The sequence below is a fragment of the Palaemon carinicauda genome, chromosome 34 (genome assembly GCF_036898095.1).
Source record: "Palaemon carinicauda isolate YSFRI2023 chromosome 34, ASM3689809v2, whole genome shotgun sequence".
Taxonomy (NCBI): domain Eukaryota; kingdom Metazoa; phylum Arthropoda; class Malacostraca; order Decapoda; family Palaemonidae; genus Palaemon; species Palaemon carinicauda.
The window spans coordinates 44,578,793-44,591,292 of record NC_090758.1 but is presented as its reverse complement, the minus strand read 5'-3'; the positions used below and the strand labels follow the sequence as shown (position 1 = coordinate 44,591,292).

Sequence of the window (12,500 nt, the reverse complement as noted above, 5' to 3'; positions counted from 1 at the left end):
CATGGATTTTAATCCTTGTTTATTTTTATCTTTCTCGCCTGTCAATAGAGCCAGCATCACCTATCATTGAGTAGTTACAGCCTATTCCTGCAGGGTTCATCATATCTTGGAAGAGTGATGTCACATCTCGGCAGGAAAAATATACTCTTCTTTATAATAGGAATGACACCTATGTGAAGAGTATTTGATACAAGTACTGCATGGAAATTATGTAGGTATATGAACTAATTGGTACCGATATAACATTTAGTGATACTAGTAAGACAGTTGAATGATACATGTTTTAGAATGAAATAGATTGAACAATAGCCAAATGCTGCAGGTATAAAACTGTGATCAAATATGTATGAGTTAAGTAACATGGGTATGACCACACATGGTTAGTGACTGAATGTAGACATGCCTTTTAAATGACTAAGGAAAGAAAACTAAATTCAAATTTATGACCAATAAATCATACAGGCATGAATAATAAACAACAAAGGCTATTGAAACAGGTAGTATATGTCAATTTTTCACAACTCTGACCATCCTTTACATTCAGATCTCCCTGGACAATTCTATCCTGTTCGTAATACTAGGCAGGCAGTTAATTCTAATAGCCAGGCCTTCTCCATCACGAGGCACAATACTACGCAGTACTCTAGAAGTTTTATTCCAGCTGTGACCAAGTTGTGGAATGATCTTCCTAATCGGGTGGTTGAATCAGTAGAACTTCAAAAGTTCAAAGTTGGAGCAAATGCTTTTTTGTTGACCAGGCAGACATAGTGTTTTTATAGTTTATTTATGACATATTTGTTTTTGATGTTGTTGATAGTTTATTATATGACATGTCTGTTTTGACGTTTCTTATTTTAGAATGATTTATTGTTAATTTGTTCTCTTCATTTATTTATTTCCTTATTTCCTTTCCTCGCTGAGCTATTTTTCCCTGTTGGAGCCCCTGGGCTTATAGCATCTTGCTTTTCCAACTAGGGTTGTAGCTTGGATAGTAATAATAATAATAATAATAATAATAATAATTCAATGACATATGGGTCATACATGAACAAAGTGACGAAGGCATGGTAATACAATGAATGATTAAAAAAATAAGTATAGCAGGTATTTCATTGGTTTATTCCCATCTTTTACAAATATATATTTTACTTTTTCGTATTTTCTATTGACCTTGGAATTCCAAAAAAAAAAAAAAAAAAGATTTCGGAAAACAGATCTTATTCTTTCTAATTAAAATACTAGTCTTATTCTACAGTACTTTGAAATGTTTCAGTCTTTATTGAGCTTTAACTTCATTACACTGTATTCCATTTTTTTCTCGTTTCTGTTAATATAATTTCCAGCTTAGGTTGCTAAAAAGCCTTAAATGTTTGTAGTAGTTTCGCTTTCTTTAGCTTTAAATATATTTATGGTATTCTTTCTCATTTGTTTCAACATATTGATAAAGCTAGTTCCTTATATACACACAAGTTCAATGTTAATTAGTTCCCCACAGACTGTCGAGAGAGATTATACTTTTTCCTGCCATTTGTCCATGTATTAGTTAGTGTATCTGCCTGTCCTATTATGCTTACCTTGTCGTTATAAGTGTTCAACATAGAAGTAATTTGGATCCAATCTGGTGTTAAGGTAGATTATAACACAGAATCTGTATAACTGGAGTTTTTCATTTGTTATATTAATTCTTGCATTGTTCAATCATTTTCAACCAAACCTTTTTTGAAAGGCATAGATCATTTTACAGATGTGCAGGAGAGGATAACCTCCATTTGTCAGCCTGTCAGTGTATCTGTCTGTTGTACATGACCGGACATTTCAGTCCATCCTGACTTTGGAAAGCTGTTTGTCTGTCTGCTCACCATTGGATGTATCCCACTTAGCAACTATTCATAGACTGTTGATAAGATTTCAGTCAGACCTGGTAAAATGGTAGATCATCTTGTATAAATCTGTATGATAAGACATTGTCCATATGTAACTCTTTTCTTCATCTGTGTGTGAAGTTGTTGAAAAGTCCAATGAAACTTATCCTAAAGTCTCACTGAAGTCCATCTTTCCATTTGACGTATTATTTAGTCATGTCTTGGAAGATGATGATAAACCCTGGCTGATGGGAGGCATAGGTAGATCAGTATTTGTGAATTTTGATACCTGTTAAGAAGAAACCTTTTAGTTTTCTTTACAATGATTTTATTGATGTTGATTTATGATTGTTCATAGACTTTGTTTATTTACAATTTTCACTTGGATTTAGTATTACTAAATTGTATTTTGTGTTGATTGTAATGAGATTATTATATTTGTAATAGTGTCTACTAGAATAATTTTGTATTTGTGATAATCCGTTAGTAATGAACTCAAACTTTTTGATAGGCCGTAGGATTTGATATATGTACATTAAATTTATGTATATTGTGTTACAAGACTTATGAAAAAGGTTTGTCTTTTTCTATTGAATATCTGGGTAAAATAATAATACTGCAATTCGAAATCCTCATCGTATTATAGAACAAAGAATTTCTAGATATTTCTCATAACTGCTTCGACACCAGTCGTCTGACAGGCCTGAGTCCTACAGGAAGATTCGGGAGTGGGAGCCTGGCGTGGCGGTCTGTTGCCTAATGCTAATCCTGTACACTCCCGAATTCTGTAGAAAAAAAAGATCCCGATATATAGGACGGGTGACGAGTTAGAAGACAGTCTTGACTGACCATTACTACACCCGTTGTGACCCTGAAGTTTATGCGTCATTTACTATGATTTAATATCTTGAAGAAGATATTATAGGTAGTAATTTGGCCAGGGCACCAGTCATTCGTTAAGTTACTACCTCTAAAGAGTTATTGGGTCCTTTGACTGAACACACAGTACTTCATTAGATCCTTCTCTCTGAATACGATTCATTTTGTCTTTGCCTACACATATACTAAATAGTCTGACCTATTCTTTCTATATCTTCCTCTGCCCTCATACATCTGACAACACTGAGGTTAACAAACAATTCTTCTTCGCTCAAGGGTTAACTTTTGGAGTGTAATTGTTCAGTGGTTAATTTCCTCTTGGTAAGGGTAAAAATGACTCTTTAGCTACGGTAAGCAGCTCTTCTGGGAGAAGGACACCATTGTTCTCTATTCCTGGATGGTATCATGGCCTCTGTACCATGACGTTCCACTGTCTTAGATATCTCGCACTTTAGGGTACACGAGGGAACGTGGTTCCTTCTTATTTTTTTCCTCTTTCTTTTAAGCATTTATATATGAAAGATCTAATTTAAAATTGTTACTGTTCTTAAAATATTTGATTTTCATTGTTTATTACTTCCCTTTTGGTTTATTGGTTTCTTTTCCTCACTTGAATATTCTTCTCTATTGGAGCCCTGGGACTTACAGCTTCCTGCTTTTCCAACTAGGGTTGCAGAGGATAGATTTTTATATTTTTTTTTTATTGTATTAGAGAGAGAGAGAGAGAGAGAGAGAGAGAGAGAGAGAGAGAGAGAGAGAGAGAGAGAGAGAGATGAGTTAGTTAATTTAATGATTGTTTGCAGTGAGAAAGACTGTTGATATAATTGAGGTTGTCTTGGGCAAATGCTTCTTTTAATTGACTGCAGCTAGAGTCAGTGTGTTGTGAAAGCTGAATTAATTATCTAACTTTGTAATTATTTCCGACCAGCTTTGGAAGTTTCTTTTTTTTTTTTACCAGTAAGTACAGTTTTATGTATCTTTACTTGTCGTGACTGTAAATAAAATACAGTTCATAATTTCATCATTAATTACAGTACGATAGTATAGTTAGCTATGAGTGTCCGTATTTTTTTTTTTTTTTACTTTTCAGGCCGTAATTCCTCCTTTGAAGGAAGAGCTTTTTTTTTTTTTTTTTTTTTTGCCCGAATGTGGACTTGATTGTTGCTGACTAGACAAATAAGGATTTTGATTCGACTGCTCCTTAGAACTAGGTAACTGTTGATGTCCCAGCCAGAGTAGACAGTATTTATTTTACCTGCCATGTATTTGACTGTGAATTTATATTACTAAAGTGTTTTTTTTTTTTTTTTTTTTTTTAAAGCGGAACTATTTTGGAGTCTCAATATACTTCACCTCCCAATAACCTGACAACTTAATTGATGGGCGATGATCAGTTACCAGAAGTAGGTTAGGACAACCCAGCAAAAAAAGACAAGCTTTTTCAGAGACCAGACCACAGCCGCCACCTCCCCCTCAATAGGGGCGTAGATCAATTCATTTTTGAAAGGGGCCTGCTGCCCTACAATGCTAGATTCTAACCCCACTGACAACATAAACGTACATCAGTATAGATTGCTGTAATACGACAAAGCTCATTCACTCTTTACTCCAGTCAGTCATAACAATTGTTGGTCTTGTTTTGTCATGATAATGCAAACCCACAGATATTAACCTACACACATTATTTTTGGCATATTCACATTTAGATATCAAAAGTTGTTCAATCATAGTTGAATCTTGAGACGATGGATAAGGAAAATCTCTCTCTCTCTCTCTCTCTCTCTCTCTCTCTCTCTCTCTCTCTCTCTCTCTCTGAATGTGTTTGTTCATCTTTATTTGTCATTTACTTGTTTAACTATCATTTAGATGATGATAATGATAGCAACAAGAATAATTATATTTGGTGCACGAGTGATGTATATTCCAGAGTGCATCGACCGTAGTTTTAAAAGTATGCCCCGAGACAATTGACACCATATCAAAATGTGCAAACTTATGATGAGTTTCCAGTAAATGATATGTGGTAAGCGTGGGATTTGCCACTAGTTATGGGAAAGGGTCGTCTATTCCCATTGAATGTTGTACCCGAGAAATGTTCCAGCAGCCATTGCTTGAAAAAAGGGGACATTCTCCTATGTAGGAGAGTATGGCATTTTTTTTGCGTCTCTCATTGCTGCCCCCTATGCCAACAATTTTGATCAAAGTGGTGTATTTTGTGAAATTTGGATCTACCAGCCCTAAAAACTCTCCTGACTTAATGACAGAATAAACTTCCGTGTCCCGTTGGGAAAATACATACGCTCATCTTTTGACATGTTGGTACCTTTGATGTTAACCTGATTATACCCCCATTACACTTTTTATACCTTCTGCTGTGTGCTATTTTTTCTTTTGCTTTATTTAGTTTTTTACATCGATCCCCAGGTTCCTTGCATGGATTGACCAGACAATACATACTTCATTTCTAGTAACTGCTACAGCTTCTAATTTACAACTTTTATTATTTTTACCACTCGAGACCATAACATCCACGGCCGTTAGTTAGCACGACCCAGCGCCAACACCTAATGGCTCAGACCTTCCATCCGCTAACTTCTTTTTCGGCATGTTTTCTTACCCGCTGCTTATTCTACTTGCACCAATGATGCCAGTCTTACCCTCTCACACACCCTTACTAAGCACACAACTCTTGCTCCCATAGCAATGATTAGCAAAGTGTCCTTTTTTCCCAAAATAAAACTTTCTGCAGCGTAAGCAGGGCAATTGGCAGATGTCTCTAGTGTTCCCAAGACAAAACAGATGTGTTGCTCTTCTTAATACTAATATCAAATGGGTGGAGCATTTTCCAACCTTAGCGAGTCAAAGACAGTAAAGGGCTGTCTGTGATTAAAAAACCATAAAAAATGTACAAATAGAGTTGCTATATTTCAACTCTTTACTATCATTTAACCTCTCAATTATCCACTGCAAATACAAAACACTCGCTCCAACATACACACACACACACATATATATATATATATATATATATATATATATATATATATATATATACATATATATATATATATATATGTATATATATATATATATATATGTGTGTGTATATATATATATATATATATATATATATATATATATATATATATATATATATATATATATATATATATATATATATAACTATATATATATATATATATATATATATATATATATATATATATATATATAATATATATATATATATATATATATATATATATATATATATATATAACTATATATATATATATATATATATATATATATATATATATATATATATATATATATATATATATATATATATATATATATATATATATATATATATATATATATATATATATATATTTATATATATATCAATTACTACTTTTTCGTAGGTGGGACCAGGTAGACATTCTCCTGGGTGCGGGGGTGGGGGGCCGTCTCCTCTCCACCACCACTTGCCCCAGCCAGTATGACACTGTGGAAATAAAGAAGTACATTCAGTTATAGGGGGTGTGGAGATAAGTTAAATGAGTATTCTTGATATAGCCTGTAAGATATTGATTGATTGATTTCAGGTTTTCTGGAATCCTTACATCTAAGGATAAGATATCATATAATATTATTTGACAACCCTTAGTGTTTTAGCAAATATTTCTAATCGTATTCATTATTAGTTGATTTGTAAAAGATGGCAGCAGTAGATTAAAGTAGCTCTCTTTGTTGGAAGATTGATAAGTAACGAAATTGAGGTATCAACCCTGCACAATAGATAATAAGTGATGGATACAATAGATACCAATGACTTCATAGCACTTTGAACACAATCTAAGTTTATAATTTCGTAAAAAAAAAAATTGTTATATTGATATAAATGAGGACGCTATTGTATTTTAGCAAAAACTATCAGAAATTTGCTTTATTGAAAAATCATATAAAAAAACAAACCTTTTTAGTCTCTGAACGACAAAATTCTCCAAAATTTTGTCATGAAACTATATACCTATTTTCCCAAAATGTATTCTCCTCTATATTGTCGGGAAAATACATTTGCAGATGGCATAAGCAAAAAATTATTCCCCATGTCAATACCCTGACTACTAGTTATGAATAGTTACATAGTTGTCAGTTGCTTTATTTTGAGACTTTTCACTGCCTGGAGACCAATCTGAGTTCATACCAATTTCATGCAAAATGTTTTCTCAATCTTGATTCAAATAGGCTTAAATCTATATGACAAAGTCTCTATTTACAGTGATTAAGTGCCATAATTAGCAAAGCTATGTAGCGTTGTATGTGGACCTTTGGACCTGGTAAATTACTCAAGGTAGATGGGCGCTTAACGAGCAAGAAATACTTTAATATCAGTAAGTCTCTCGTTCAAAGTGTTCCAGCAAAAGTCATCCATATCAGCTCCTCAGCCTGTCATGGTAGTAGTTAAATCACAATTTCTACAGCTGATGCAAAGCAGGAAAGAGAAAATTCAAATATTAAGATATCTCGAAAATATATGTTCCATTGTCCTTTTAATCACTATATCACACAACTCAGGAGCGATACCTTGAATTCTGTTACGATCTAAAAATAGTTACAGGCTCTTTGAATAAGTAAAATAAATCTATATAACATCAACTAACATTGAAACATGGGAAATAAATATAAAAAGAAACTCTCGAAAAAACACAACGGGTTTATTCACAAACTTACAAATAAAACTAACATTACTTCTTCGCTTACTTTAACTGACAAATCAAATCAATCAAAACACCAACAGTCTTCTAGACTAGAGTTAAATAACTTGAAATTCTCAAGTAAATCACAATTTTTCTCAAAACAAATTTTGCTGCGACACAGATATTACTGGCATTGGGCGTTCGTTGTATTTCTTTAGCAAGTTTATGTTCAGCCACTTAGCTCTACGTCTAAGCATATCTAATAAGTAATTCAAATTGCCCCTTTTTCCTAAAATAGGAAAAGGACCTTCGAACTTATAAGATAATGAGGGACCTTCTTTCTGAATTAATACTAAGACTTTATCTCCCACACGGAAATTTCTCTCCTTTGCCTTAAGATCATATCTTCTTTTAGTTTCCCCTTGGTTGTTGCTCCCGTTTTGTATTGCTAATTTCCAAGGTTTCCTTAAATTCTCCTTGTAATTTTCTAAATTCTGAAAGTAATTTTCTCTACTCTCTTTGCTAACTGACTTGGAGCAAACATAACGACACAAAATTTCGTCTTTTAAATAAAAGGTCTCCTAACAAACATTATCGGGATCATCATCCAATTCACTTTCTGAAATTCGAGACAGTGTCTCATCCTCTCTCTGTAACTTAATTAGCTCATCTCTGTTCAAAATTCTAGTGCCTGAAACATTGCAGTAACTATTACTTGAATCCACTACATCAACTACGTCTATGTCACTTCTTTAGACGGCTACATCATCATCTTGTCTAACACTGTCAACATCGATGGAGTCGGTCTTAGCCCCACACTTGCTAAGATCAACCTCACCGCCTCCATCACACACGTTCGAACCTTCGAACAAATTATGACCTTAGTCAATATCTGTATTTAAACCTGACCTAGTTACTACCCTTTCAGGCTCTGGATCCTCAATAAAATAGGATTCACGTATCTGGATGTAGTTAAATCATTGCCGACAATAATGTCAACGCCGTCAACTGGCAAATAGTCTACAACTGCTAGTTTTACATCACTTGACACTCCCTGACTTTTCAAGTTAATTTTCAACAAAGGACAAACAACGCAAGTATTCAGAAACCCACATAACATAACTTTTTCTTTCATAATGGTTTTTGACCTTTTTGCCACACACTTTTCCTAATAAGGGGAATGGCTACTCCGGTTTCCCTAAGCAAGACAACTCTCGAATGCCCTCCTTCAAGCGAAGAAACTACACCTTCAGACATAGAATCTCCGTAAAATTTCCTAGTTTCTTTCATAATGTAATTTCTGCTTGACAAAAGATTATTAACTAGAGACTGGTTTCTTGACATTTTTCTCCTCTGCCATACAATTCCTTGCTTTATGCCCTTTCTTATTACATTGATAACAAATTATGTCTGAACTACTACCTTCCCATTTGTTCTTACAAAACCTGGCAGTATGCCCTGGGTTTCCACATGTATAACAATAATAATGATAATCATACTTCCCTGTATTACTATTGCTAAAACTACTCTTGCTATGTTGCATCTTACTAGAAGACTGATTATTTTTCTTCTTACTATCACCTAAACTATGAGTAAGACTGTACTCATCGGCCAACCTTGTTGCATCTGTAAAAGACTTTTCACGCTAATCTTCTATATATAGCTTAATGTGTGGAGATATGTTATGTTTGAAGTTTTCTAAAAAAACTAAGTTTTTGAGATCATCACAACTATCTACTTCAGCGGAAGTTAACCAATCACTAAATGATCTTTCTAACTTCTTTCCGTAATTTACATAACCCATTATATCCCAAGTTTTTTTGGCTGGAAATTTTCATGATTTTTTGAGAACATATTATTGTTTAGGATTAAAAGACATCATATAAGGTGGTTAGAACATTTTATTTCCTTCAGTAAGCTCACAGTAAGCCGTCCTCAAAAGAGGACACTGGGATGATATAATGACATTTGGTAATAATAGGCGGTCCTCGATTGAGGAGAATGGGATAATGTAATACTACCTTCAAATCATAATTCTTTTCTCAATTAGGTTGATCAAATATAATTATATTCTCTATCTGATTATTTTTCACCATTATAATATTTTTAAAATTACACAGTTACCTTCTTGAATTACTAGGCATAATATTTAGAAAGACAATTGAACAAAAAAAGAAACATGTTACCGTTTTTTGTTTACTGCTTGTGATAAGGAGCAAAACACTCGAAACAAAGTGTTATTTTGCATTTTTTGCAATAGGTCCTAGGCTTCCCGGAGCAAGACTTCTTCCGGCATCACCTCTGATTTTCCCTCTTGGCTATTACGTGGTCCTTTCCATCGTACCAAACATCATCAAGTTTTGTAGATGGGCTAGTGGCTGTGCTCTTTCTACCTATTCTTCTATTTGCTTCACCTAACTTCAGACATGGTACGCATACTGCTCCTCTGAAGCTTACTAAGTTAAGTTACTCTTTTCCTCTATGCAAAAATTTATGAATGATCCATGCATTTACCACAATCAAATCTAGTACACGAGTGAAGAGAGGCCAGTACCATTTCTTTCTTCATAAAGATGTTGCATATTTACTAGCCAGCCAATCATGGGGATTGACACCTCCCATGTAGGCATTATAGTTAGTTGTTCAGAACATTTGGTTGAGGAACATCACCTTTTATTTTTACATCACTCAACCATCGATTTACCTTTTTCACAGGCTCAATAGTATCGTAGTTTGTCGCAACGCATACACACTTATTGTCTGACCATTTCACTGAAAGGATTTCTTCATTTGTATAAAACATATAGTCATAGGATCCCCTTTTCTCTTTCTTCATAATTTTTGCTGGTCTCAGAGGGCACTTAATAAGTCTGTTTTCCCTCATTGTACCAGTGGCTTGATAACCAAGGTTCCTAAGATGAACTAACAAATCATATCCAGTAAAAAAAATTGTCAAAGAAAACAGAATGAGCATTTGAGACTTTTACTGCTTCTAACATCTTCAAAACAATCTTTGTTCCAAGTAACAGATCATCGTTGCCTTCATCCATGGAACTCTTCCCACAATACAAATCAAAATTGTAACAGGAACCTGAAACGCCACATAGAGCTCAGAGTTTGTATCCAAACCTGATAGGTTTTCCTCTCATAAACTGCTTTAGAGGATTGTGACCATAATACTTCACAATCATTTCATCAACAGATATGCATTCTTCAAATACTCCAAATTGTTGAAATGAGTCCTTGACTAGTGAAAATAATGACGTAATTCTGAACCCTCTGTCGTGTGTATTGTCCTTGGCTTAATCGTTGTTGCAAAAATGGATAATGCTTTTCAACAGCTGAAAACAGTTTCTTCACATTGTTTTCTGAATAATAGGGACTCCAAGATCTTCTTCGCTTGAAAAATCACGTTCTGAGGGGACTTTGTGATGTCCCGAGAATAGCAATATACCAATGACGGTTTTCAGTTCATCAATACCTAATGTAAACTCACATTTATTTCTATAAGAACTTGCATAACGTACTGTCTCTTTCAAAATGTGGTCATATATGCCATGAGACATCAGTTTCTCAAATAGTTCCAGAGGATATAGATTATGAAAGCTCTCTTTTATTTCTTGCAAGTTTTCCTTATACTGTTCTGAACGCTCATTGACTTTGCTGTATTCAAGAATTTATGTTTCAGATGGGTTCAGTACTACAAAATTTTGGTTTTTTCCTAGAAGATTTAGCAGATGCCCCTCTGTCTTTAGTAGGGTTTTCAATTGGCTGTTGGTTCACTTGAACTTCTAAGGAACCAGGAGCATCCTGAACAGAAACTTCCTCTATTATGTCTTCACTACGTCAGGCGGTATAATAATGACATCAGCATTTTCGATTTCATCATCTTCCTCATCCTGAAACAGGATATTGATTGCTTCCTCAACTGTAAGTGTGGAGTGTTTCTTCGACATCTGTAATAACGAAAACATGATATAAGATATAAGATCTATGATTCCATTCCAGTATATATATATATATATATATATATATATATATATATATATATATATATATATATATATATATATATATATGTATATATATATATATATATATATATATATATATATATATATATATATATATATATATATATGAACTTTCTGATTATGAAAATAAAGAACCAGTTTTTTATGAATTAATATGATGAAATAGGTAGAGTGGATGTTCGGTGCATGACATAAAATTGGAAATTATATAAAAAAAGTAGTTCATATAAAAAATAATTTATTGAGTTTTCAACATAGATCGGTAGTTAAGTAGGTAATTAAATTAAAAAACAACACTAAAAATGATAATTAAAGCAGATACAACAAAAAACTAGAAAAAAAACTATGAAACTCATGAAAAAAACAAAACAAGAATAATTCATTAAAACATAATAGGGTACTGACCTTTGTGAATATCCATATACAGCTTCTTGATGTGTTGTCTATAATGATCTGTGCTGAAATGATCGTTTGCTCGGCTAATTTGGCTAAGTAAGCAGACGTCTACTCCTTTCCGCGTTGAAACTTGAACAACTGCAGAAATCTTGTCTGGACTTGTAACGTCACTTGTTTATATGGAATTATCCCAGTGTCCTCATTCGAGGACAGGATATTTGAAACATTTCTGGCTCGCTGTATGACAATGGGAATGATTTTAAATATGATTATTATGATATATGAAGCCTTTAAGAATTAATATCGATATATATTTAATCAATAAGGGCCTACTTTGTATTCGCTTTTTACGTTTGAATGGTGGTATGTCTGAAGCCTGATTTTTCACCGAAAGTAGACCTCAAGAAAATATCTAAATATACATCAATGGATCGTAATTTCTATATAAAACGGTTGATAATTCGTTAAATTTTTGCTTTTAATTATCTTTTTAATGATTTATGAAATATGTTCTTTATAAAATTATTATTCATTAGGTGTCCTCAAATGAGGACAATGGGATATAATGGGATAAGTACCGCTCTCATTCCTTTTCAAACTTCTAAATTTCTTACGGTACGCCT

General features: G+C 33.4%; 3 protein-coding genes across 23 annotated transcripts in view; 1 reads left to right on the top strand and 2 right to left on the bottom strand.

Annotated features, from left to right (window-relative positions):
* LOC137627132 (tyrosine-protein phosphatase 10D-like) overlaps nucleotides 1-745 on the top strand; it is a 14,556-nt gene extending 13,811 nt beyond the window's left edge. The window contains exon 5 of one of the 3 annotated variants that reach the window (XR_011041136.1): nucleotides 49-740. Coding sequence is in view for 2 of the 3 variants with exons in the window: in XM_068358197.1 (XP_068214298.1) it covers nucleotides 49-74 (26 nt within the window). In the remaining variant the exon portion in view is untranslated. Of the gene's footprint in view, nucleotides 1-48 lie in introns of all 3 variants that reach the window. The other 2 variants (XM_068358197.1, XM_068358196.1) reach the window with 2 other exon arrangements.
* The window catches only part of LOC137627133 (tyrosine-protein phosphatase 10D-like), a 591,968-nt gene that overhangs the window by 472,913 nt on the left and 106,555 nt on the right, over nucleotides 1-12,500 (bottom strand). The gene's annotated exons all lie outside the window — the stretch shown is intronic.
* Nucleotides 1-12,500, bottom strand: part of LOC137627128 (uncharacterized) — a 296,405-nt gene that overhangs the window by 221,339 nt on the left and 62,566 nt on the right. The gene's annotated exons all lie outside the window — the stretch shown is intronic.